Raw genomic sequence first — 24,928 nt, forward strand, 5'->3', positions numbered from 1 at the left:
TTAGAGTCTATAGAGTCTAGTTTAGTGTTTTTGAGTCTTAATTGTGTTGATTAGCATCCCTTCTAATCCCCAGCCTAAAACGATCCCTACTTTCATATACTACAATCATAGGGTTTTAATTTGAGTGTTAGAATATTTCACATCAGCAACAATGCTGCCACTTGCCGATCTTGAGACTTCTACTGATACTACTCCCCCCTCGTCTCAAAATATAGTACTACCAGATGACCATACTCCAAAGAATATTCCTAAGGTAAGATCTACTATCCCTATTGATGTATCCAATGTTCCGAATTATCAGTTACCTTTCAGGCACAACCGGGGAAAGCCACCCAATCGATATTCACCGGAAACAACGAAAGGCTCTAAATATCCCATTGCCAACTATGTGTCATCACATAAATTATCAGAATCCGACAAAGCTTTTGTACAACAAATATCCAATGATAGCACACTAAGTTCGTTGAAGGAGGCACTATCTGATGATCGATGGACCAAGGCAATGGAGGAAGAAATGGATGCACTTCAGAAAAATCAAACATGGGATTTAGTTCTGCTACCCCTAGGAAAGAAGAGAGTGGGATGTCGATGGGTGTACACCATCAAGTACAAAGCTGATGGGTCGATTGAACGATACAATGCACGATTGGTGGCCAAAGGATACACTCAGACGTATGGTGTTGATTATACAGAAAAATTTGCTCTAGTAGCAAAGATTAATACGGTAAGAGTGTTACTTTCGTTAACGGCTAACTTGGATTGGCCATTACAGCAATTTGATGTGAAAAATGCTTTCTTACATGGTAATCTTAAAGAAGAAGTGTATATGGATATTCCACCTGGTTATGCATCGGTTTCACAACCCAGACTGGTGTGTAAGTTGAATAAGGCATTGTATGGATTGAAACAATCACCTCGGGCATGGTTTGGTAGGTTCTGGATGACTATGAGGAAGTATGGGTTCAAGAAGAGCAGTTATGATCATACACTTTTCTTGCAACGTCGAATGAGTAAATTGACGGCACTTATTATTTATGTGGATGATATGATTGTTACAAGTGATGATAAAGAGGAAATCTCAAGGCTAAAAGATTACTTAGCAACCGAGTTCGAGATGAAAGATCTTGGTGGATTGAAATATTTCTTGGGTATAGAAGTAGCTCGATCTAAATAGGGTATATTTTTATCTCAAAGAAAATATGTTCTCAACTTGTTAGCTGAAACCCGAATGCTTGATTGTAAACCGACTGACACCCCTATAGTCCAAAATCACCATCTTGCCATGCACCCTGATCAAAGTTCCCACTAACAAAGATCGTTATCAAAGGTTAGTTGGGAGGTTAATTTATTTATCTCACACCAGGCCTGATATTGCATACGCAGTAAGTGTTGTTAGTCAATTTATGCATTCTCCGAGTGAGGCACATATGGGTGCAGTTGAACGCATCCTATGATACCTGAAGTCCTCACAAGGTAAAGGTATCATGTTTTCCAAGAATGATCATTGCCGAATAGAGGGTTACACCGATGCAGATTGGGCAGGCAACATTACTGATCGTCGGTCCACATCTGATTACTTTACATTTGTGGGAGGAAACTTAGTGACTTGGCAGAGTAAGAAACAGAAAGTGGTTGCTTTATCAAGTGCAGAGGCGGAATACAGGGGTATGGCAAAAGGAGTATGTGAACTATTATGGCTTCAGAGGTTACTTGGTGAACTTGGGTATCCTTCGAATTCAGCCTCAGATTTATTTTGTGATAATAAAGCCGCTATCGATATCTCACACAACCCAATTCAACATGATCGCACAAAACACGTGGAAGTTAACAGACACTTCATTAAAAAGAAGTTGGATGCGAATATTATTCAATTCTCATTCGTAAAGTCAGAGGATCAATTAGTAGATATCTTAACTAAAGCTATTGCAAGTCATGCATTCTACAACTCTCTTGTAAAGTTGGGCATGAACGACATTGATGCACCAATTTGAAGGGGAGTGTTGAAGAGTTGACTTTTTGTAATTAGTTTAGTTACCTTTTTTTGAGTCCTTATAATCAGATTGTAATTAGGTTATTTGATGTTTATTTCTTTCCTTGTAAATCACTCTTGTACATTATATATTTTCCTCCTTAGTGAGAAGAATGATATCAGAAAATTAAGCCCAAAGATAAGCTCTAATTAGCATGGTATCAGAGCCAGGGAGTGGGCCCGTACTGTACTGCCACGTGATGTGTGGGTCCCCTTGACCCCGCACGATAATGGGGGGTCCCTTGGCCCCGCGTGTAGGATGAGTCCCCTTGGCTCCACGTGGTTGCCGATGTGTGGATCTCTCACGTGTAACCCACTAATTGGGTCCCACGTGAGGGGGCATGTTGAATCCCACATCGGTCATACAAAAAGAAAAGTAATAGTTTAAATATACTAACCCCACTCTAACTAACACCGAAACCTTTTATGATAAAATCCCATACCTAACGGATTGTGCAGATGTAATTACCAAGTTGGAGACAATATCGGTGTTGTTGGAAGTGGACCATACAACCCGTCTCTCTGATATTTCTACATGATATACTATGATACAAGCACTGTGTAAAGACAATCATACAAGACCACTTGCATGGATTCCATATCTTTGAATCTTGGTTTATTGACGTACAATCGTATAACTTCATATCTTAATTAACATTTGTATAATCATACTAATTATGGTTTCATTTCCTCTTTCACCAAAATAAAAACTCAAAGTAATTAGACTCACTAACACTAATTAGCTTTCTTCCTAGTGAAATTTCAACCCTACAAACAATATCAAGGACCCACTTGAGTTTTATAAACACTTGTGATATCATCTCTATCCATAAATAAATAAGTGGAGCACAACTAGATACAGATCATGACAAAGTCACTAAGTTTTCAAAAGGCAACAACATAATTACATTGTTTCTAGAAACTCTCTTGGGTGAGAGGGCTTTAATTAGTAACCCCACGTCATGCCCTAAACTCTATCCTAATCTGCTTCGGAATGATACACTAACATCAAAAGGGTAGTGGTCCAGTACAATAATTTATAAACCCACATCACATTACTCTAGCTTAAGGTGTTTCGCCTTTCTTGATTATCCGTACCAAACACGGATTAGCATTGTCTAGAAATGTTAATTAATCAAAGAATCTGAGATTTTGATTCGGTAGGGTTCACCTGCAACAACGTGATGCAGCATATTGTGTTAGTGTTTGTTGAGTCTCATAGATAGAACTCAAATTATATTAGTTTTAAGAGAAATTTTTTATTATGCGTGGCGTATTTATCGTCACTAGTGTTTTAAGCTCAATCAAATCATTTTTCATCCATGATGTGTGGCTTCTAATTAGTATTGTTTTATTACCTTTTAATAGAATAATATTAGTGTCGAACTTGTCATTTCATGTATGTGAGTTGGATTTGAAACTTCTCACTTACAATTAAAAGAAACACTACTAGATTGCAAAGTTAGTGGCGTTGTTTCATTACTTGTTAATTAGATCTATGTAATTGTATAAACCCTCTATGGAGTTTAGTTTTTCAGTTCCAAATCTTGTATTTGCTCTGGCATTATCAATGAAAATTGAAGTTGATCCATAACAATATCATTTCAATTGTATAATAAAAAGCACCAGGTGTCCCCTTCGATGACGCTCCACAACCATCAATATAATACGTTAGAATTCTAATGGCATCAGCAGATTATATTTAATTCTAATTTTTCAGTGGCTAATTGGAACAAATCTCCTTAAAAGGGAAGCTGATCCAACACCTGGTAAAAATCCATTGGTTCAAGTTCAAAAAATTCCACCACCCACTTATTTCTACAGTAAAATTTGTTAGGCTATGCTTAGCGTCTAGTTCTTCTTGTCCTAACATGCACAAGTTCTGTATGTACGTGTCTTAAAGCCATGGTATTCTTTATTTCTCTTTCGTCTCACTTAGCATCCAATAACTTAAAGTAAAGATTTAGATCCTTACTAGAATGTGTCACCCAAAACGATAGCATACTTTTGGTATCCTGTTAGGCACATAAGCACGTCAGTCAATGTCGTTAGCACAATATTTTAGTGAATTGTATGGTGTTAAGTTAAATCAGAAACGTGGAGATATAAGATTATAAAGTGACAAAAGAAATCAAGGAACAATCTTTACAAATCACGAATGGAAAAGGCGTGGCAGAGTGTTTTTGTCATGGGGAGGATTTGAAAATGACAGCAAATTGACTGATGGAAGAAAGTATAGGGACTAGTGCTGCAATTCTATAAACATACAACAAGCATAAAGCATAGGTTCCATAGGATTTGAAGACACAAACTTTAAAGGTTAAAGCAGTAAGTTGTGATTTATTCACATATGTATTTGGGGATGATGGCAGGAGGACATCAGAGGGGTTGGGGGATGATAGAAGATGAGGCTTGGAGAAAGGGACCTTGGACTGCTGAGGAAGATGGATTGCTCATTGAGCATGTGAGGCTTCATGGTGAAGGCAGATGGAACTCTGTGGCTAGGCTTGCAGGTATGCAACTTCTCTCTCTCTCTCTCTCTCTCTCTCTCCCCACAAACCCTAATAAAAATGTTTGTTTGATCCGTTGTTGTATAGGGCTGAAAAGGAATGGAAAGAGCTGCAGATTGAGGTGGCTGAACTATTTGAGGCCAGAACTTAAGAGGGGGCACATAACTCCTCATGAAGAGAGCATCATTCTAGACCTACATGCTAGATGGGGAAACAGGTCAATATTTAGTTTTATCGATCCTTTTTAAACTTAGTGAGTTTTTAAACTCAGTGAGCTTATTATTTGCTACAAGGCTTAACTTCTGTGTTTAAAAAATCAGGTGGTCGACAATTGCACGAAGTTTGCCTGGAAGGACTGACAATGAGATCAAGAACTACTGGAGGACTCATTTCAAGAAAAAGGCGAAAGCACCTTCTGATGCCTCCGAAAGGGCCAAAACCCGCCTCTTAAGGAGACATAAACCCCATAATCAGCAGCAACAACAACAAAATTTGCAAGTGGATCAAGAAGTGAAAAGAATCATGTCCTTATTGGACGAAAATGAGACTAAACTGCCGTTATATTGGCCTCACGCAGCTGATCATTATCAGGAGCAAGGCTTCTTTTATTCCATGCTCGATGGCAATATTGTCAATGTGTCTATGCCTGAAGCTGCCTCCAGCAATGAGGTCAGTTGTCTGTGGGATGGTTTGTGGAACTTAAATGATGTCCATGCAAACTTTATTAACACCACCAGGCAAAGCTAGTTCTCACAACTAGGGTTTTTCCACTTCTGTCAAATAAGGGTTTAAGTTGGTGCAGGCATGCTGCAACACAATTTTGATTAATCGGAAGTTGTTTAATTTAACTGGTTTTCGCATGGAGATGTAATTTTCCATAAACCCTTTTCTGCCTTTCAAAGCATGATAGTATCAGTTATCTTTGATTGAAAAAGATCTAAGGTTCGATCTCATAGATGCAAGAACGATATACATTTACAATGAGTTTGATACCTAATTATGGTCGCTCTACTATGGTGACGTAATTTGTAGTATAGGCATAACCCGGCCCATTAAAAAAATCTATGAAAAATACAAAAAGGGAAAAATACTAAACAACACAATAAGTCATTTGCTCAATCAAAAACGCATTTGTACTTTGAGTTGCATGAGTATCCATGCCGTCTTCAAAACTTTTGTATACTAGTACTACCTTGGTCATATCAAGCTTCTCGTGACATTTTTGTCTTTATATTTCTTATGCTATTTTAAGTAATGATTTGGGACAAATGCAATCTTACTGTATGATTTATTACCACAAAGGTCTTGTTCCAAGATAAGAACTGGTTTTCATTTCAATTTATATGGACAAATACGATTCCCAATCTGATTTCACTATTTTTCCTTTTTCTTTTTACAACTTTGATATTTAACAGTACAGTTCGAATTTGGATGCAAATGGACGAACATACTGCCACAATACCTATAATGCTTCGCTTAGTTTGATTATAGTTTGTTCAATAACTTGGATTGTGTCATACCCAAGTGAGTTGAGAGTTCAATAGCCAAATGACTATAAAAATTTCATAATGCACCGAAGAATGGGATGCACCATTTCAGTGGATGGCTGGATTATACTACCAGAAAAGAGGGGTGGGTTCGGTTTCATTTGGTTCAATTTTTTACAAAAATTAAAACCGAACCGAAATTTCGGTTCAGTTTCGGTATGATTTCTGTTTTTATATTTTATAAGACGATATTTTTTAATATGGAATTTAGAAAAGTGGCTTGCATCGGTAGACTAATAATAAAAAAATGGGAAAAGTGGGAAGGTAGTTGTATATATACAGGATTATATAAATCAATCATATTCTATCAACAACGTCATTTGCAAAGAAAAATGATCACCTTCAAATAGCAAACAATTAGAGAAATTCTTTCAAAATTCCAAAGCATTCCAAAACTTTTCTCTATAACCAATGAAATATCCTCCCTAATTGAACCAAGTATGCTCCTTGAAAAAGCCCTAGGCTTAGTTTAAAACTTGGCAACAAAGTTTCACAAAAGAAACATCATGGGCATACATTCATACAGTGTAAAGGGATTCAGTTTTGTTTGGTTCGGTTTCCGAACCTCCAAATCGAAACCGAACCAATAAGGTTCGGTTCAATTTTTTCTTTTTTGGTTTAGTTTTTTTTAGGTTTTCGATTTTTCAGTTTCAGTTCGATGTTCAGTTTGGTTTTTTTCAGTTTTTAGTTTTTTGAATCCACCCCTAGAAAATACTATTTGCCCGACAAACCATATTTAGTTGGGTCAATTTTGTTTACTAGAAGAAAATTTACGTTGGTCGGGAAATTTGGTCAACATTTAGGGTTTCGCCCAAGGCTTTGCACAATGAAATTTTTTCGTAGGGCAAGAGTACATATGTAAGGTAACGTTTTGGGGCCAAGGGGAAAAATACCGCGTATTGTGTAAATGTTTGCCGACGAACCACCCAAGTTCCGCCACACAAAGGGGTAAATTAAGGTTTAGGGTTTCTAGGAGTTCCTCCTTCGGATTTTGGATTTCCATCTTCAAAGGATGTTGTATCTTGTTTCAACATAAAAAATAGATTGAATCAATACAAGTATATGAACTCAATAAAATCAAAATTTAATTACATAAGAATAATTGAATCGTGGTACTCCCGTGATTGAAGATGAATGAATTCTCTTTAGCGCAACATCATAACGTGTTATGACCTATTTTAGAGAATGAGAGGGGTGGTAGAGAGGAAGAGAGATGGGGAATAGGTTTGAGGAACTTCGTGTGCTATTCCCTCATACCTTGTGCCTTTATTTATAGTAAATCAATGAGAATTCCTTGCATTGCAAAAATGTACAATCCTAAAAGGAAAAGATCTTATATTATCCTAAATACAATCTACAAATGATTTAGACAATCACACATATTACACATTCCTCATTCTTAATTTTGTTTTCATATTTTTCTTGTCTCAAAACAAAGGACCTACCTCTAATTTGGAATTGGTTGACTTTGAGTAGAAATCAAGTGAAAGTGAATGGTCAAGGACAATTTTGGAGTCACAATTATGCCGTAGACCCCGCTCTCTTTTTGTTGATCTTCGTCTCTGGGCTGGAAAAAGTTTCCGAAAATTCTGAACCAAACCAAAAAAATCCTGATTTCAAACCAAAATTTTCAAAATTTTTGGGATAAAATACCGAACTGATCCCAAAATTTCAATACGAGATTCGACATTGTTTACTCAATCTTTCGGTAATTCCATATCCGAAAATAAATCATATATATGTATGTATATTATTATACAGTTGAACTGTTGCTAACTACTAGTAACAATATAATTAGTGTGGTCTACAAGTAGTACCTATAGCCCTTTATCGCAACATCTACCAGTATGAACCTCCAACAAATGTATCTATTTCTTCAACACAAAATCAAAAAAATTGTATTGTTAGTTTTCGAACATGTTAGATTTGTAACTTATTTTTCATTTTATTTTGGGTTTGTTACTTATTTTATTTTGGTTGCATGTTAATTTAACTTGGTATGGATGATTGCTATTTCAAATTGTATGAAATTTAGAAATACCAACCATCACAAAATACCAAAAATATTTTAAGAATCCAAAAAATTGAAAATACCAAAATTTTGGTTTGAGATTAGTCTTCAAATTTCCATCCCAAAAATTTTTGATTTGGAATTTGGGATCCCATTTTCGGTTTGGCATCCCATACCGAATCAACCCTATTCGTCTCTTTCTGTCCTCTCCCTCCCTGCCTACTAATTTGTACCAGCTCAATCAGCAGCTAATTACCAAAAGAGACTGCAAACAAAAATCCGATGGAGGGACAGCAATCATGGCTGCCGAGGCTCTCGTTCAGGATCGCCACCATAATGATGTGCTTGCTCAACCTGATTACGGCGCTTCTACTGCTTCAGGGCTTTCTTTCCTCCGCTTCTTCTCGCTCCGAACTTTCCGCCTCTCACCTCAATTCAGGTTTCCCTCTCTCTCTCTCTACAAGCTGGCAATGGGTTTTCTTTATCTAAATTTTCTCACTTTTTGAAAATTTTCTGGTTTTTTCTTGCTAACCATCATTTGCTTCTTGTTGTTGATTGGATTTGTGACCCATTTCGTTTGAGGTTAGGGAATTAGGATTTCTAATGTGGGGTTTAGTGGTTTAATTGTATTGTGATCTTGTTGGTGCAGCTTTATGTTGATCTTCGAAGGTTCCGAATGTGCTTGAAATTTAGTATTTTAGTACAGTTCACAGTTGGTTTTTTTTAACTTTATCTTTAAGTTGCAATGTTGTGAGGTTATCTTCCTAGTCTGGATCGGACCAGCTTCAGTTTTGAAAATTAAATCGCATATGGAGGTTATTGAAAACTGAAAAGCCATGAAATTTAATAGTGGAACTGAAAGTCAAAATCCTTCCAAGTTTATCTTGCTTTCTTGGAGAAGAGTTTGTAGAATTTTACACTTTGTTTAGATCAGCGAAGACCTTGGATTATCTTGTCTACTTGTCCGAACTCCTAAGGTAAATGTATTTTAGAGGGGTCATTTAGCTGTCCTGTAGAAATATATTTCATAGTGGTGTGCCCGTGTTTGTTTCCTCGAAACATGATCATAGGCTGTTACTTGTACTTCATTACTCACTTTTTCGGGTCAATTTTTCTGCGATTTAGGCTTAAACCACCTACTATTGATTATAGTGCCATTTCCTTTAGCATTTTATCTGTGGGAATGATCCATGTGGTCTCACCAATCAACTCGCATCCCTAGATGGCAAAGGGACTGATGCAGGGCGCAGCGGACAGAAATGAATTAAAATGATAGATAGAATGGATAGGTAGGGTCCACTATCTCCTAGTGCAAGGAGAGGTCTGAAAACCCTATAAACTTTGGTTCTAGTACCAGCCTACAACGTAGACACTAGAAAGAACAAAGCAGCAGACTCTTACAAAGAGACGGGCACATAAAAACGAGTTTACAACTCAAATATCAATATGATAATTCAAACAACTTCTCCCCTTCTTCTTTACAAATACAAGTTAAGGTGAAAAATATGAAAAGACAAAAAATAAAGGTTTACAATATAACTCCTAAAAAACTAAATGATTTCATAAAATGTCATTAACCTAGGAATTCCATAAGCCACAAATTTAAAGCTAGATACATGCATTATAACTCTAAAAATGCATGTATTATATTATAAAACTTAAATCCCAGCTGCCAGTAATTTTATGCAATAACGCCTTTAGTCCTTGGCCTGCATCAATAGAGCTCGGTATACAATTCAAAATCCAGTAAGCTCTTGGATGTATACAACTTGAAATCAATTAAAATCTTAGGATTAAAATTGTGCAACTGGTGACGTACACCTTGTAGGTTTTCTTTTTTAATTTTCCCTTTACATCTATATGACCCTGGTTCAAGACTGGATGATGGGTTTTAACTTGATGGTAATAATGAGTAAATTCTAATGGAAAAGTGGTCCAAGTGGTCATTGTGAAGGCGTTTCATTAATGAAGCATTATAATAGCATGAGACCTGTATTTGAGTGACTAAAAGGTACAGTTTTGATTTAAGCAGTATGGTGTTGTTAAACTATGATGCGTTCGTTATGTCAGGTTAAATATATTATAATCATAAACCTGTGAAAGTATTGTTTTTTCATGTGCATCAGGTAGTCAACAGCCGGCACTCCGTTTTCACGTTGAATCCCGATGATGCTGTAATATGATTATGATATATTCTTGACTTTAAGTTGGTTTGCTTTAGTCTTTTTCCTGTGCGTGTGCAGCTGCACTTAGGTATGTAAGAGAATCTGAAGAAATTCGTTTTGCTATGCGACCCTTGGAACTGATAAAAAGAGTAAGTTTGATTCAGTGTTAGAACTATTATGCGTCGGTTATAATTCTTCTGCTATTCACAAATGAAATGGAGGGAGCCCATGTACAAACTGAACCAATGTTTGACTGCTTGCCTGCCTGATGTTAAGTGCACTTTCAATTGAAATTGGAACTTCTTGTTTTTTTTTTTTTTTTAAATTTTTCGATATCAAGCAAATAGTTAACCTCGTGCAATTCATGGTTTTGTGTACCATTGAATGCTCTTTTAATTTCCTCCCTTTTCAGGTGAAGGAAATCCAACAAGAAGCATATGAAAAACCAGAAACAACTAAAGAGAAAGACACAAGGCAGACCGTTGCAGTTGACCTTTCCAAGAGATTGAAGGATCTGCATTATGTTAATGATGCAACCAGCTTCAGAGGTGAAACTATGTCATATTTTGTTCATTGTGAAGCTCTGAAACGGCTGTCGTTCTTGTATGTTACTTGTGTGTGTCCGCTATAGTTTATGAAAATCAGATAGTTGCTTGCATTTTAAGTTGGATGTGAACCAATCTTTCAGAGAACTCATCAAACGTCCTTCACTCCTCGTAACATTAGAGCAGATGGATTCAATGGTTATGGTTTCTTGTGTAAATACTAGCCTTGCAGCAAATATTTCATTAAAATTGTCAAATTATTTGTTATTGTTATTAACTAGATTTTACCGATATACATAATGTTCTGCAGCCCTGGAAGAGTGGCGTAAACGAAAGATGGAACGAGCAAGACTACGTCAACTAGAGAAAAATGGAACGCTCGCAACTCGGGCCTGAGCCATGTACTTCACAAAGTATTGTTCACTTTATACTGAAATTGGGATACCAAGTCATCCCGAAATGTGTATATTACAACTCTGTTTGTATAACAAACAAGGTGTTAAATATATGATGATACAAAAGTTTTACCAATGTTGTATTTACCTTCGTAATTTGTCCATCGACATGGGAGTTTTAGGCAGCACAACGGCACGTAATTTCTTCAGACGTGCCGGTTGCTTCAAGTTTACAACTTACATGAATGCAGCAGTTTATGCATGCTTTCAAGTTACGTGAAATCCGCAATACTTCATGTTCCATTACAAATGAATTAATCAAGGAATTAAAGAAAACCGATCTATCCAAACATACGTGATACATGTAGGCACTAATTATACAATTCTGTACAAAGTTTAGCTATTTCGGTCTGTGATAACATATACAACGCTACAAGTACAGAAGATTAGTACATTTGTGCTTACAAACTTACCGAACCTAAAGATGCCTACTATCAGTTGCGTGTATGAAGACTTGGTCCGAAATGTCCGCGAAACAGGCAAATGCCTAAAATGTCAGCAAATCATCACAGCAGCATATGGTGGTGGCTCGGTCAGCGAGTTTTCACTTCTTTTTTTCAACAGCTCGCGACTTCAATTGCCATGTACATGAGCCATGTCAATGCTTTTGGATAATCTGATTGAAAAATTTACACTTTCGGCATCTACTTGTGAAGAAACATTCATGGACCAGAAAATTAGGAAGCCAGATACCACAACAATGTAGTCTGAATGCCACCTGCAGAATAAGGAAACTATTAGAGAGCTCCAAAGACCATTGGCTATCCTAAATTTTGAATGCAATCGTGAGTACGTAACAATAACCAAACACATCCAGTAACATCGTTTTCTATGTATACACCCGCATAACAAGATAATAGAAAATAATATCGAACAGAAAACCGACTAATGGGTTCAGATCCTGTTGCACAAACGGTACAGACCGGTAAGATTTCAAGTATGCACAATGTATCATATACAGAAATTAATGAATTATTTACAACTTAAAAAGCAGGGAAATACTACAGAAATAGTCACTAGATACAAATTTTTCAGCCGATAGAATACATTTCCGTTTGAAAAGTTTTGGTTAAAATTATTTACAATAAATAGATATAGAACTGCAGCATTAAACAAAAGAGAACTCCAAGAAGCTGCTCAATTTATTGAACTCTACTAAAACTTCCCTTTCTAAACACGTAATTCTCTCACATAGAATGATTCGCACGGCTCCCTCACTTTATCCATATTCAATAAATTGGTAAATTTTAAAAAAGACATGCACCTGCTCCCTGGAACAAGTTATGTGTGTGCACTCACGTGTGTCTGTATTCACCATCTGCAGTGCAGCCAACTGAATGTTATCGTCTTGTAATGAAACACAATTTGGAACCTCACTTGCAAAAGATTTTATAGCTTGACAAACCTAAACAATGGATTGGTTTTGAAAAAAAAATACAGGAAAGAAATCAGTTTTAACAAACAACAAGAATTTAATAAGTTCTTGCATATTCTAGTCCATTGCAATGAACTATACAGAACTTTGTTTTTATTTTTAAGAAGAAACGATCACTTTACTAAAATAATAACATGAATTACAAACTAGTGGATAAGAAATCCACCATCTAGCAAAACTAGCTAAGACCTCTCAAGTAGATCTATTTACAAGTAACATAACCTCAACTTTACGGCTGCTAACATATCCCACACTACATGAGAAAGAGAATTATCCCTGAACTCATTTGAAACTGAAGCCCAGAGGGCTGCCCAGTATCTTACTCTACCCCATAGTTCCGCTACCCACACTCTATTATAATCCTCAAAAACTTTACAGAACTTTAAATTTAATAGTAATGACTTTGTCACAGAGAAACATGAATCTGACATTGATTCCTAATTTCCTACCACAGGCAAAATATCACAAGCAAGACTTTCAGATTTGGGTTTAATGATTTGGTTAAGCCAATTCAGATGACAAGATGTCATCTGTAACTAAAGTGTTGGTGCAGAGGTGTGAGGACATCACTGTTTCTTTTAATTGATATGACACGTGCAGGGAATACAGAGAAAACTTGTATAATTTTCATGTACATGAAACCTATCATTAATCTCAATGAGAAAAGCTCCAAATCTCATCTCTACAAAAACTTACCCAAATCAGAAATTGTTAGCCATTTGATTATCATCATCAACATTTCAATGTTTATCAGAAACGTTGTGTTCGTTTATCTATTTTATCATACTTAGATAACTAAATGGTTTCCTATTTCACTAAACTTTTTAAAGGGTAATCCATTGAAAGAGAACGTAACAGTCGGAATCATTAAAAATTAATTGCAGGGTGACTTAAGTTCACACTTTTCACGAACTGCGGGCATCCTTTTTCCTTGTATATGTAGAGACACACACATATATTAAACTAGCATATAGCATTGATGAAAGAAACTGAATACTAGTAACCAAAAAAGGAAACTGAATACTAATTGGTACATTTTGAAGCAGCCAAAGGATATTTTCCAAAGAATTTCAAGGTTATTCTATGGGCAAATCCATACATGTACCCTTTCCCCAAATCCCGATGCACATTTAGTAAGTTTACATTTAGTTGTAGCCTAGCATTAATTTGCACAACTTAAGTAAATAACTTCAAAATACCCCAAACAAACACCACAGCTGCTCAATGTCATGAGTCTTATTGTGTTCTGCCTTCCAACTTTTTAAACATGCTAAAGCACTTTTTGTCTTTACACCGCAACTTTTTAAACAAACACAAGTAGGAGTTAGATAGATATAATGTACAGCTATCTAACACTAATCTGATGCTTCTAGAGTGTATCTAAGCAAGAAGTATGATTCAGTATTGTTCCCGTCAATCAATTAAAGCTCTAGGATGGTTAAATTAACTCAAATTTCATAGGTAAAGAACGTAAATTTCAAGTATCCACAAATTATTTCCCTTTATTAAATTCAACCATAACTAATAGGTAGACCACTGCATTTCCCCTTCAATGGACTTTCACAAATCTATTCAACATGAATCCCTTTTACCTTTCCCTGTACCAAACTCCACTTCAGAAAATACTAGAAATACTGCACTAATCAAATAGTTTCTTTCTCCTATTTGCTGGCTTTCTCCTATGTGCTGGATAATTGATTCCAAGTACATTGGATGAGGCTATATATTAGGCCGTATCATTTTGGGCTTCAGTTACATTGGACGAGGCTATATATTTAGTGACCCCCTTCTTTCTCCGTTCAAGGGATAGGGAAGTGCAGTCTTACTTTCATTGCAGTTTGTATGGACCCACTCTCTTCAGGGTTGGGGTGGGTGGGTTTGTATTTTAGGTAGGGGGTTGTATACCATGTGGACTTTGATCGCACTTTCCTTTCGTCAATAATAAGTATTACGTTTACAACACAAAGTGAAATTAAGAGTACAAGATTTTGCTAACAAAATTATCTTCTTTAAAAGTTTCTCCTACAATTGCTTCAAGGTACAATTATTCCACAAAAATACTTGGGTTGCATATCTCACATATGAACTCCAACCCAAATGGTTTCAGAACCCAAAAGTGCACTCAATACCCATACCCCATATTGTTCTATCCGAGCTCATTAATAATAGAATGACATGAAGACTCAAATGCAAAGCAACGGGTCAATTACTAGATGCACCAAATACTTACAACCCTAGCAAAATAAAATATCGGAATAGTGTCATTACCATTGTGTGTTGAAAACTATATAATTTTGGGGGCAAAATATTTAATTTAATGTGTTTGAATGTACCAAAGAGAGTACCACTAATCAGGACTGAAAAGCAAATTATTTAACTCTTCTAAAAATCGAACACAAGTCTGCCATCCTAAACTAAATGTCTTGCTATTGCAAAGCATAATTCGACAAGAATTAGTAAATACAAAGCAGGGGAATCCACGGCCACTGAGGTTAAGTACATTCGATAAACCTTCTAGCTGAAACTTATCGGCGGGAGAGAAATATCTAAGACATAAACCCAAATAGTTGTGTTTTACTAATACAGAAATTTTATTCCATTGGGGTTAGCCCAAGTCGTGAGAGAGGGTCAGGAAGTGGGTTAGGATTAGGCTAGGTCAAGGGTTCAAATCCCTTTCATCATAACCCAAAAGGGGGTTGGTGAATATTTGTTTCCTTTGGGTCATGAACAGAAATGGGAAATATCTGATACTGAAAGTGTCATACTGCAGCAGTCAAAACTAAATGTTGGTGAAAAACTGTTCTAGTAAAAAATTTATACAGCACTAACTAGATTCCCCGCAACTGTCCAAACACCAATTTCTAATGCAACAAAATTAAAAGCACTATGCCAGACACATACAAGAAGCAATAAAGAAAGAGATTGAGCAACTTTTGTTCCTCGAGCATTCAGAATATTATAAGAAAATCATTGAGCATTCAAAATATTATAAAACAAAACCTGTGAGTATAATTTACAGCCAGAATCATGGCCCATGAATCATGATATTACCCTACAATACAAATTAATGAACAACCGTGCTCCAAAGAAACGCAAACAGAAAAGGTGAATCCTAAGTACACAGATTAGCATGACTAACTTTTATATGTAACAAGACAAATCACCTCCATCACAGAGAAATAATAAAGGCTCCTTCCCTTCCTCCTAATAGTACGCTTCACCATATGATTACTAGAGTATATCATTGCACAAAGAATTACACACCCAGCACCAATAAATAGGTGACAAGGTGACATCGAAGTTTGAACAAGAGCTACAACAAAGCACAGAAACACAGGGCAAGCTGATCTGACGCATAACCATAAAATAAGAAAGATACGAATGCTTTTACTGAGAAAGGAGTTCGTTTTACCTCAGTATGTCTTACTCCTGTAACTGTCTGCATGATTTAAATATCATCAACCCATCAAAATTAGTTACAGATAGCAAGTTTCCCTGTCCATTCATCAGCCTCAGACACAGTAGCCACCCCATAATCAAGGCTCAACTCCCTCATAGGAGGGATGTTCTCCATTGCAAATAGCATGAGATGAGGAAACATCACATTATTGTGATCATACAGTACAAACTGCACCATAACATTCGGAGTGGAACTGTGGCTCATATAACAAGCAACATTTCTCATTTTGGATACATCCATTGCAAAATCCAATGGTGGGATCGAAGGATAAGTTGGACGTACATAACCGGGATCTATCTGAGATAAATCTCCCCATTCAGTCCATCTATCAGAAAACCGATGTGGATAAACCAAGGTATCACCATTCATTGCAAATATTTGAGCCATTTCCCTAGTGAGAATAACCCCTGTATACTCACATATAAAGGCACCAGCATGTATCAAGTTCAATGACCTAACTCCCCAACCTGTTTCCCTTGACCTAAACACTTCCAGTCTATTTCTCATACCTTTTTGCGTGACACGATTCCGGCAATTTGGGGGACAATGGCAGAAGGGCCCACACTCAAAAACCACAGGCTTCCCTCTCAAAAGACACCCATTGTCATCATAAGCAAACTCGCCTCCATTTTTCATAGCACAAAAGCAATTACCAAAACAACTGTCAATACAATCACACCCGGTTCCCTTCCCAGACTGATGAAACACTTGTGTTGGAAACACAGTTGTCGCAAGATACTCATAGTAAATGGGGTCCTGATCAGAATCAATGTCATTGAAAAGCAAAACTGGAACATTCTCCTTCTTATTAGAAATATCCAGACTGAGATAACCTGACTGCCTCACAGACAAGGGGTTAGTCCTCAGACTAGCCGCAAACTTAAGAATAGCGCTACCCATCTCACCTTGCCCTTCTATTCTCAGAAGTTTAAACTTATAAACACCAAACCCCGACTTGCCCACATCAAACCAACAATCAAATATTCTATACAAGCCATCATAAACATAAACCTTCTGCGAAATACCACCTTGGCATTTGACTCCTCGGATAACTCTCACTTCAATCCCATAATGCATGCTCCTCTCCAATGCCAAATTCCCACCTTCCAGCTTCTGGTGAGCACATTGCTTATTAAACTTGTCCTGTCCTCCATGACCGGTGTAGATAATCACATCGCCGGCATCCTCGTCATCCTCATAGCCACCCGAAACGATAATGCTGGTTGCAATTGGCTCATGATTCGAGCTCTGGCTCGCCGGAAGATAGTCAATCCCAGCTTGGACTTGGCCATGTAAACCAACCACACACAACTCCATGCGGAAAAAAAAGAGATCGCCAACGTAGACCCCGGGAATCGAACCCACGATCCTTTTATCGCGATTGAGCCACAGCCCACGATCCCTGAGCGCCGTGGCGGCCTGCAAGTCGCCTCGGACTCGCTTCCCGTTTCCCGGGTTCCGCTTCTCCTCCGCTGCCACTGATAGTATTCGAATCGAGTCATATAGCATTCGGGTTTTCCTCACCACGTCACGGAAGTACCTCTGGTCCTCGATGTTGAGATCGGTGACCCGGACGAGCTCGGAGGACCGCTTGGGGTATTTCCGCCGCGCAACGACGGCCTCTGATAGCTGGGTTTCTTGAGGAACCGGCACAATTGCTCGCGCATCCGGGTCCAAAACTTCGACCTCGCCGTCGGCCATACTCTGGAGCCCTTTAGCAAAAGCTGTCCGGAAAAGCTCGGAAATTCGATGGAACTCCGAGTACACATTCTCCTGGTCGGAAGGTGCGGCGGAGGATTCAGATACAGGGGTGTGGTTCAGGTCGGAGAATGGGGTAATTTGGGAATTAGTGAGAGAGTTGGGAGTAGGTGTGGGAATGAAGGGTTCTGGAGGCAGCTGGGGCAGTTGTGGCAGGTGGGTATCGAGTGGTTCGTCGAAAGGTTCGAGCTTTGGTTCGATTTTGGGGACTTTCAAGGCTACGGCGGAGTTGGCGGTGTTTGGGGTGGAGCCGGCGGGGGATTCAGGGAGGTTGTTGAGGTCTATAATTGGGATGAGAGAGCCCATTTCGTCAGCTGAAATGAAGTGGGTCTGAGTGGGAGGAGAGTGTGGTGGTTGTAGAGGTTGGGCATGGAAGACTGTGGCTGCGGTGGGTGTCCCTTTTGTTTGTTTAGGGTTCTGCTGAGAAATTTGGAGGAGCTACTTTCATGGCGGATTTTGAAATGTAACCTTTTTGTCAAATTTTTTACATCCAGTTTTGGTAGGAAATTGGATGAAACTGACTTTTGCTTTACGGAATTGCCCCTCTCACCCGAAATCTGTTGCAATTTATGTTAGCATTGGATGCTAACGCTTTAGGCCAGCATATTCGCACAAAAGATATGGACCGTGTACATGTGTTACATCATCATCTATGGGTCCTGTTGAGTTCGATCTTGCACTTTCAGAGCATGTTATATAAGTGTAAAATATTATCGTAGATAAAATAAAATTACCATAAAATAAAGATGAAATGGTAGTTGTTCAAGAGAAGAAAGCTCTTGTGAACGTTTATTTTATTATATGTTACTCTTTTAAATTTTGTAGTGTAAATATAAAAACATAGTTGGCTAATTTGTAATTTTATATCAAAATTGAACCAAGTTGTCAATATTAAATATTAGATTGAGTATTATACACATCATTTAGGTTTATGGTCAATTTCACTATTCGCTAGGTTATAATTGTGTCACACTACAGTTCATTACTTTGACATTTATTCAATTTACACGTAAAGTATCAACGGCTTAATGTTGAGAACCACCTCAAACCCATCAAGCTTACCACAAAAAAATACATCAAGGTTATCTTCAAGATAGACAGTGATTTCACACACTTCTCGTTCTACATTCATTTTCTTATATAGACCCCTTAATTCTTTTTTGTTTTATATAATATGAATGCTAAATGTAAGAGGAGTGTGTTGGCGTGGAAAATTTTGGGTACTCCAATTCTCAACTAACAAGTAATCTTGAACACATTGAGAAACCTTAGACACCATCTTCCCTCGCTATCAATGAGAGTGGAGGGGACTTGTACAAAAACACTTCGATGCTCAAGTCAGTCTTTGTTCAGGATGTTGATAAAATATAGAACGATCTCATGCCTCTCTTTTTCTCCCCCTGGTTCTGGTGGAATTCTAGGCCTTCTATAGTCATAAAAAGCTTGGGCTCCAAGTTTCATTATCTCACTTTATGTTCCTTAGTAGTGGTTGATTCATGTTGCTTTATTTTAGCCGCACTCCCCAATTTTTAGCATGCATGAAAAATGGCTAGTTACTTGGCTCTTAATGCTTGCACCACATATGCCCCTTTTTTTTCTCTGCAAACACGAATCATCTTAGTTTATAGAGGAAAAATATTTCTCTTGCAAAAAATCATGTGACTTGAAATATTATCATGAGTTTAGCATGTGGCTATGATCATAGTTTAGCCTTTGGTTACTTTCACACAGTTGTATGTTATCCTTCAGCCATGATCAGTTGGTCATAATTTGGCCTTTGGTTATGATCACACGGTTATTATTTAACATTCGACTACGATCACACGATCATACTTTAGCCTTCAGCTACGATCATACGATCATCATTTAGCCTTTGGTTACGATCACACGATCATAATTTAGCCTTCATATGCGATCACACGGCCATAATTTAACCTTTTGTTACGATGACACGGTCATAATTTAACCTTCCGCTATGATCATATGGTCATAATTTAACCTTTAGCTATTCGACCATGGGTTTTGGGTTTTCAACCCTTGGTTTTGGGCTTTGGCCATAATTCGATCTAAGGTCCTCAACCCTCAATATCGAGCCTTCATAATTTATTTCGTTCTAGGTCTTCAGCCCACAATTTTGTGATCCTCAACTATGAATTTGTGCAGTGCTAACATGCCTCCAAAGTCCAAATACAATGATTTGCTATCGTCTGTCAACGACTAAGCAAAAGTTTAATTGTAAGCAATAAAATAATATAATTAGTTTGTTGAACAAAATACAATGCATAATAATTCTCCTCATTTGAATAGTTGTTGCCCTCGATTCAAGAGAAGTTAAATATTTTCAGATGAGATTTGCCACAAGCAAGATGTAACAGCTTGATAAATCTGGCATTTCAAGTAAGTCGTGGCTTGTCTCACCATGCGAATAATTCGTATGCAACAAAGGGATGTGCACTAGCCATCATACAATGACGATAGTTCGATGAAGGGGCTAAGATGCCCTTAGACTAAGATTGCATTTGTGTCTACATATAATTATCTTAGAATTCTTATGAAATGAATTTGAGCACGGTGCAAGACATGTCTTGATCCAAGTCCCATAGTAAAGTTGTGTGGATAGTCAACAAAGTCTGGTTGTAATTGGCAAAATAGAGCAGCACTTATGATTCAAATTATAATAGTGAGATTGTCTAATTGGAGAATGAAGCAAAAAAATGTTCCCCTGACTCTTGAGGGTCGACGCATAATGATATCATTACGAAAAAAGCATTTCCCTATCGGTCTTAATATCAATACGCTCATGAGAAGCTAGTAAATTTTTATAGATAAAAAGAAGCATTTGTGTTGCGACAAAGCATTAACTCGTTACTTCTATAAACAAAACATGACATAGCAATCCATGCATTTAGTTCCTCGTGAAAATGATTTGAACACTGCGCTTATTCAGTATTATTGCATGAAGAGCTGTAATGATGAATCATAAAGGAGAGGATCTAAGAATTCTTATCGGTTTGGAGGCTTTAATCTGTGCCCCAATTTTGGATTAAAAAATGATGACACGGGCTTCAGGTGGTTTAATTGGTTAGAGCAACGCTGCAGCGGTGTTTGTTGGGAGTGACGCCATTACTAGTTGGCGGCGCTAATGTCTCTTTGTCTCTAAATTGTCTTACACCATACACATTCGCCTGCTTGAGCTTGTCTTCTGCTTTGAACCTTTTAAGCCACCCTAACTGCTGGTTTCACAAACAATGCGTTCTTGTACCCCTGCTACTTCTCAAATTCTCTCTTCAGTGTCAATTCTCTTAAGGCTAAAGCCTCATCAACTCGGCACCATATCAATGCCGAAACGAATTCTAAAATGCTCAGATTATCCGCTTCGCTTTTTAGGTCACGACTATTAGACAAGGAGTTCATTGTGTCCAGAACACTATTTTCAGGAGTTCAGTGGTCTTTTTTTAGGAGCGTTTGCATCCTCGTCTTCTTATCTAAGTGCAGTTGTTGCAAAGATTGTGACTATGATCGAGGCAATTCAAATTGCATGGGATAAAGAATGGCATAACATTTGGTTAGAGATAGATTCTATGCATGTCATCAGCCTACTATCAGCTTACTCCATGGATGTTCCATGGTTTCTTAAAGTTTCTTGGGCAAATTGTTTATGGCATATTGCTCGCTTGCATTTGCATTTTTTGCATATTTTCAGGGAAGGGAATTGTTTGGCGGATACTTTTGCTAATTTTGGTGCAATGAATAGTAGCTTTATGTGGTGGGACTTGGTACCCAATTTTGCTGATGCGTCTTATAGAAGAGACTATGTCGGGCTTCCATTCTTCCGTTCGAGCTCATAAGGAGCAAATTGTTGCTATGGAAGAGGGATTTTGGGAATGAAATATAAGCAGCTGAATTATGGGAAATCAATTTCAGGTGACTGAAGCTAAGCAATCTTAAACTAGTCCATATCATTTTCGTTAATTGTTTTTAACGGGTATTGACCTAGTCTTTCTGTTTGTTTTTCTTTTTCTTTTTTCTTCTTATATTAATAAAATCTTGTAGAGGGGGAGACAGGCAGGGGGTTTCTGGGTGCAACGGTCTTTTCTCCTTTAGGAGAGGGTTGGTGCATCGCATGCGACGATTGACGAAGAGCTAATCTCGCCTAATCCGTCTCTACAAAAAATTAATAAATAAATTGAATCTTTTGAAGGATTATCCTAGTGCATCCCTCTGCCGCCAATCCAATTGGTGCAAACGAATTTGAAAATTCCATGTTATATGTAGTTTCTTCTTCTCCGGAAATATTAGTGTTAGCCTGTGCCCCCACTCAATTGGTTGTCAACCACATCAAGGGTTTTCTACATGCTAATTTAAACTGAATCCAATACCATGACAATATCTATTGCTTCTCAAGATGACTTTTCATAAAGTTTCCACCGACGGCTCCAACTTTTGGCGCAAAAAATTTTGGGTACTCTAATACTCCATCAACAAGTAATCTTGAACACATTGAGAAACTTTAGGCACCATCACTTGCCATCAATGAGAGCACAGGGGATCTGTAAGAAAACACTTCGACGCTCAAGTCAGTCTTTGTTTAGGATGTGTATAAAATATAGAACGATCTCATACCTCTCTCTTTTTCTCCACTTATTCTGGTGGGATTCTAGGCCTTTTATAGGCATAAAAAGCTGGGGTTGCAATTCCCATTATCTCACTTCATGTTCCTTTGTAGTGGTTGATTCATGTTGTTTTATTTTAACCGCATTCCCCAATTTTTAGGATGCACAGAAAGTGGCTAGTTACTTGGCCCTTAATTTTTGCACCACAGAATTTAAGAAATTTTCTAAGACATCCCTTGTGAGAGTCTTTGATTATTTGGAAAACTAACCAAAACCCCCAAAAAACTGTCCTTTTAATTATCAGGACAGAATTTTTTGATAATAACCAAAATGGGCATAAGAAAGATGACAAAGGAGGGCTCCAGGGAAACAAAACATGTAGCAACCCTTGAAAACCTTTAGGTAACAATTGAATGCAAAATGATAAAGTAAGGGCATGGGCTCCAGGAGACAAACCATGCAGGAGGATCACATGGGTTCACATGGCCTTTATCAAAGCAAAAGAAAGAAAAGACAAGATCCCGTCAGAATCAGAAACAATGTCTACAAATTCAGAAACAGTGCCAAAAAGTGGAAGATAATGCACACCATTCAATTGTAAAGAATTTTGTATGCTAGTATCCTCATTTAGTGTATATAAGGAGAAATTCTATTCATTGTAACCACAACCTTAACACAAAACATTTCAACACCTGAACACCATACTTTCACCATATACTCACACCATCTTTATATGTAGCCTTCATAGCATCCTTGTAAACATTTCCTTGTAAACACTGTCTTTGTAAACATTCAGTACATCAATAAAAGTTCAAGTGTACATATTCAAGCAATCTCCAAGTCTTAAGTAAGTTTTCTTTTCTTTCTTTAGCGTGTTTGTTTAAATAGACTTCTAGTCCAAAATAGGGAAATACTATTGTAGTTATATTATTAATCTAAACTGATGATCATACTTTGTTTGAGCATTCTGTTATAATTGAATGTTTGTCATACAAATAACTGGACATTAACCAAGGTACATTTGAGTTCTTCGTACCTTCGAGTTCAGCCGTTAAGCCCTTATACCTGCATTGTGAATGGTTGTCATGCTGAAACATGTCGAGTTCTATGTGCAAGGTTTTATGTCTAGTTGTTATAATGGCCATCCAACTATTTAAATAGACATGCTTTGCGAATCTAGTATCAGAGCTAAGTTTAGCATTTTAATAGTATAATTATAATAGTAAAATACCTTGAGGATGGAAGTCGTTGATACAACTGATATCACACTTGTTTATTTTGTAAAAACAACATATATTATTGTCCTTGTAGACATTGTCAACCACAACCACCAAGTATTTACTGTCTCAGGCACCCAACTATAACTAGCATAAAGAGAAGATTAGCATACATATCCAAAAGAATTAGCAAGACTTTGAAGAAGCAAAAGTTTTATCTTGCTTATCTTGAACATCCTTCATTTATTTGTAAATATAATAACACAGAAGTGCAGCATAAAGTTGTAAAAGCAAAAAGAGCAACAGATCAAACTTTAGAGACCTTGAGAAAAGAAAGAGAGTTTCTAAGAAACCAGTTAGCCATAACTCTAGAGAAAGGTAAACTATAGCTTATGAAAGATTATCTTAATTTAGAAATTAGTGAACCTCAAAAAAGAAAAATAACCTTAGACCAAAATAGTTTAGTTTGTTATTTTCCATTGAGAAAGCATAATCATATTTTGCATAGTGAAGAAAATCCACAAGCCTATAGTATTGTAGATCTTATTATTAGTCAAGTAGAAAATCTAAAATTAGAAAATAATAAGGATAATCATTTGTTACACCAGTTGGTAGAACATTTTCAGAAAAATTCCATAAAAACAATTAGACAAAATTTAGATCATATTACATCTCAATTAAAAGATAATAATAAAAATATTCAAAGGTATCCTAGCAAAGGAGATATAAAAGAGCTTATTGACTTCATAGATAGTAAGCCTAAGCAACTAGAAGTTAGATCATTAGAAATAGTTGAGCAGCTAAAATTAGAAGTTCAAAAAATTCAATTAGTGCAAAAAGAGTTGAGTGAACAAGTAGATAAATTGCATAATAAAATAGATAGATTATTAGTAATATTCCCATTAGGCAAAATAATTTAATTATTCAATTAGTTTTAAGTTTGGTTGAAAATTAGACCAAGTTGAAGAACAAATAGCAGAAATAAACCAAGTTTTACATAACACATCTTTATCACTTCCACCATCTTTGTTAGAAAAATTAGAAAATTTAACTCTAAGTGCAAATAATAATATTAGAAGACCTAAGATGTATCCTTTTGATAATAAAAAATGGAACTCTTTAAGAGAAAAGAAAAAGAAGTAGGTAGAGCTGAAGATATTTATCCAAATGAAGAAGAAGCACA

At 37.0% G+C, this 24,928-nt stretch overlaps 3 protein-coding genes across 3 annotated transcripts; 2 read left to right on the top strand and 1 right to left on the bottom strand.

Moving 5' to 3' along the window:
• Nucleotides 1-4,284: 4,284 nt before the first annotated feature.
• On the top strand, nucleotides 4,285-5,486 carry LOC103948645 (MYB-like transcription factor EOBII). The gene is made up of 3 exons (XM_009359681.3): nucleotides 4,285-4,542; nucleotides 4,627-4,756; nucleotides 4,860-5,486. The coding sequence occupies exons 1-3, from the start codon at nucleotides 4,380-4,382 to the stop codon at nucleotides 5,284-5,286; spliced, it is 720 nt and encodes a 239-aa protein (XP_009357956.2). The 5' UTR covers nucleotides 4,285-4,379; the 3' UTR covers nucleotides 5,287-5,486.
• A 2,686-nt stretch (nucleotides 5,487-8,172) lies between these two features.
• On the top strand, nucleotides 8,173-11,338 carry LOC103948644. The gene is made up of 4 exons (XM_009359680.3): nucleotides 8,173-8,536; nucleotides 10,341-10,411; nucleotides 10,675-10,810; nucleotides 11,118-11,338. The coding sequence occupies exons 1-4, from the start codon at nucleotides 8,380-8,382 to the stop codon at nucleotides 11,201-11,203; spliced, it is 450 nt and encodes a 149-aa protein (XP_009357955.2). The 5' UTR covers nucleotides 8,173-8,379; the 3' UTR covers nucleotides 11,204-11,338.
• Nucleotides 11,339-11,544: 206 nt separating this feature from the next.
• Nucleotides 11,545-18,471, bottom strand: LOC103948643 (histone-lysine N-methyltransferase family member SUVH9). The gene is made up of 2 exons (XM_009359679.3): nucleotides 16,110-18,471; nucleotides 11,545-11,980 (listed from the first exon to the last, which is right to left on the bottom strand). Exon 1 carries the CDS (start codon nucleotides 18,219-18,221, stop codon nucleotides 16,170-16,172), a length of 2,052 nt encoding a protein of 683 aa, XP_009357954.1. The 5' UTR covers nucleotides 18,222-18,471; the 3' UTR covers nucleotides 11,545-11,980; nucleotides 16,110-16,169.
• Between the last annotated feature and the right edge of the window lie 6,457 nt (nucleotides 18,472-24,928).

This window comes from the organism of the source record quoted next, unplaced genomic scaffold (genome assembly GCF_019419815.1).
Source record: "Pyrus x bretschneideri cultivar Hongxiangsu unplaced genomic scaffold, Pyrus_bretschneideri_v1 Contig36, whole genome shotgun sequence".
Classification (NCBI taxonomy): Eukaryota; Viridiplantae; Streptophyta; class Magnoliopsida; order Rosales; family Rosaceae; genus Pyrus; species Pyrus x bretschneideri.

Bases quoted from the DNA above. Each gene is read 5' to 3' on its own strand.
- LOC103948643 (XM_009359679.3), bottom strand. From the start codon at position 18,221: ATGGGCTCTCTCATCCCAATTATAGACCTCAACAACCTCCCTGAATCC.
- LOC103948645 (XM_009359681.3), top strand. From the start codon at position 4,380: ATGTATTTGGGGATGATGGCAGGAGGACATCAGAGGGGTTGGGGGATG. The intron at 4,543-4,626 runs GTATGCAACTTC...GTTGTTGTATAG, and splicing joins CTCTGTGGCTAGGCTTGCAG to GGCTGAAAAGGAATGGAAAG. The intron at 4,757-4,859 runs GTCAATATTTAG...TTAAAAAATCAG, and splicing joins CATGCTAGATGGGGAAACAG to GTGGTCGACAATTGCACGAA.
- LOC103948644 (XM_009359680.3), top strand. From the start codon at position 8,380: ATGGAGGGACAGCAATCATGGCTGCCGAGGCTCTCGTTCAGGATCGCC. The intron at 8,537-10,340 runs GTTTCCCTCTCT...GTGCGTGTGCAG, and splicing joins CGCCTCTCACCTCAATTCAG to CTGCACTTAGGTATGTAAGA. The intron at 10,811-11,117 runs GTGAAACTATGT...AATGTTCTGCAG, and splicing joins TGATGCAACCAGCTTCAGAG to CCCTGGAAGAGTGGCGTAAA.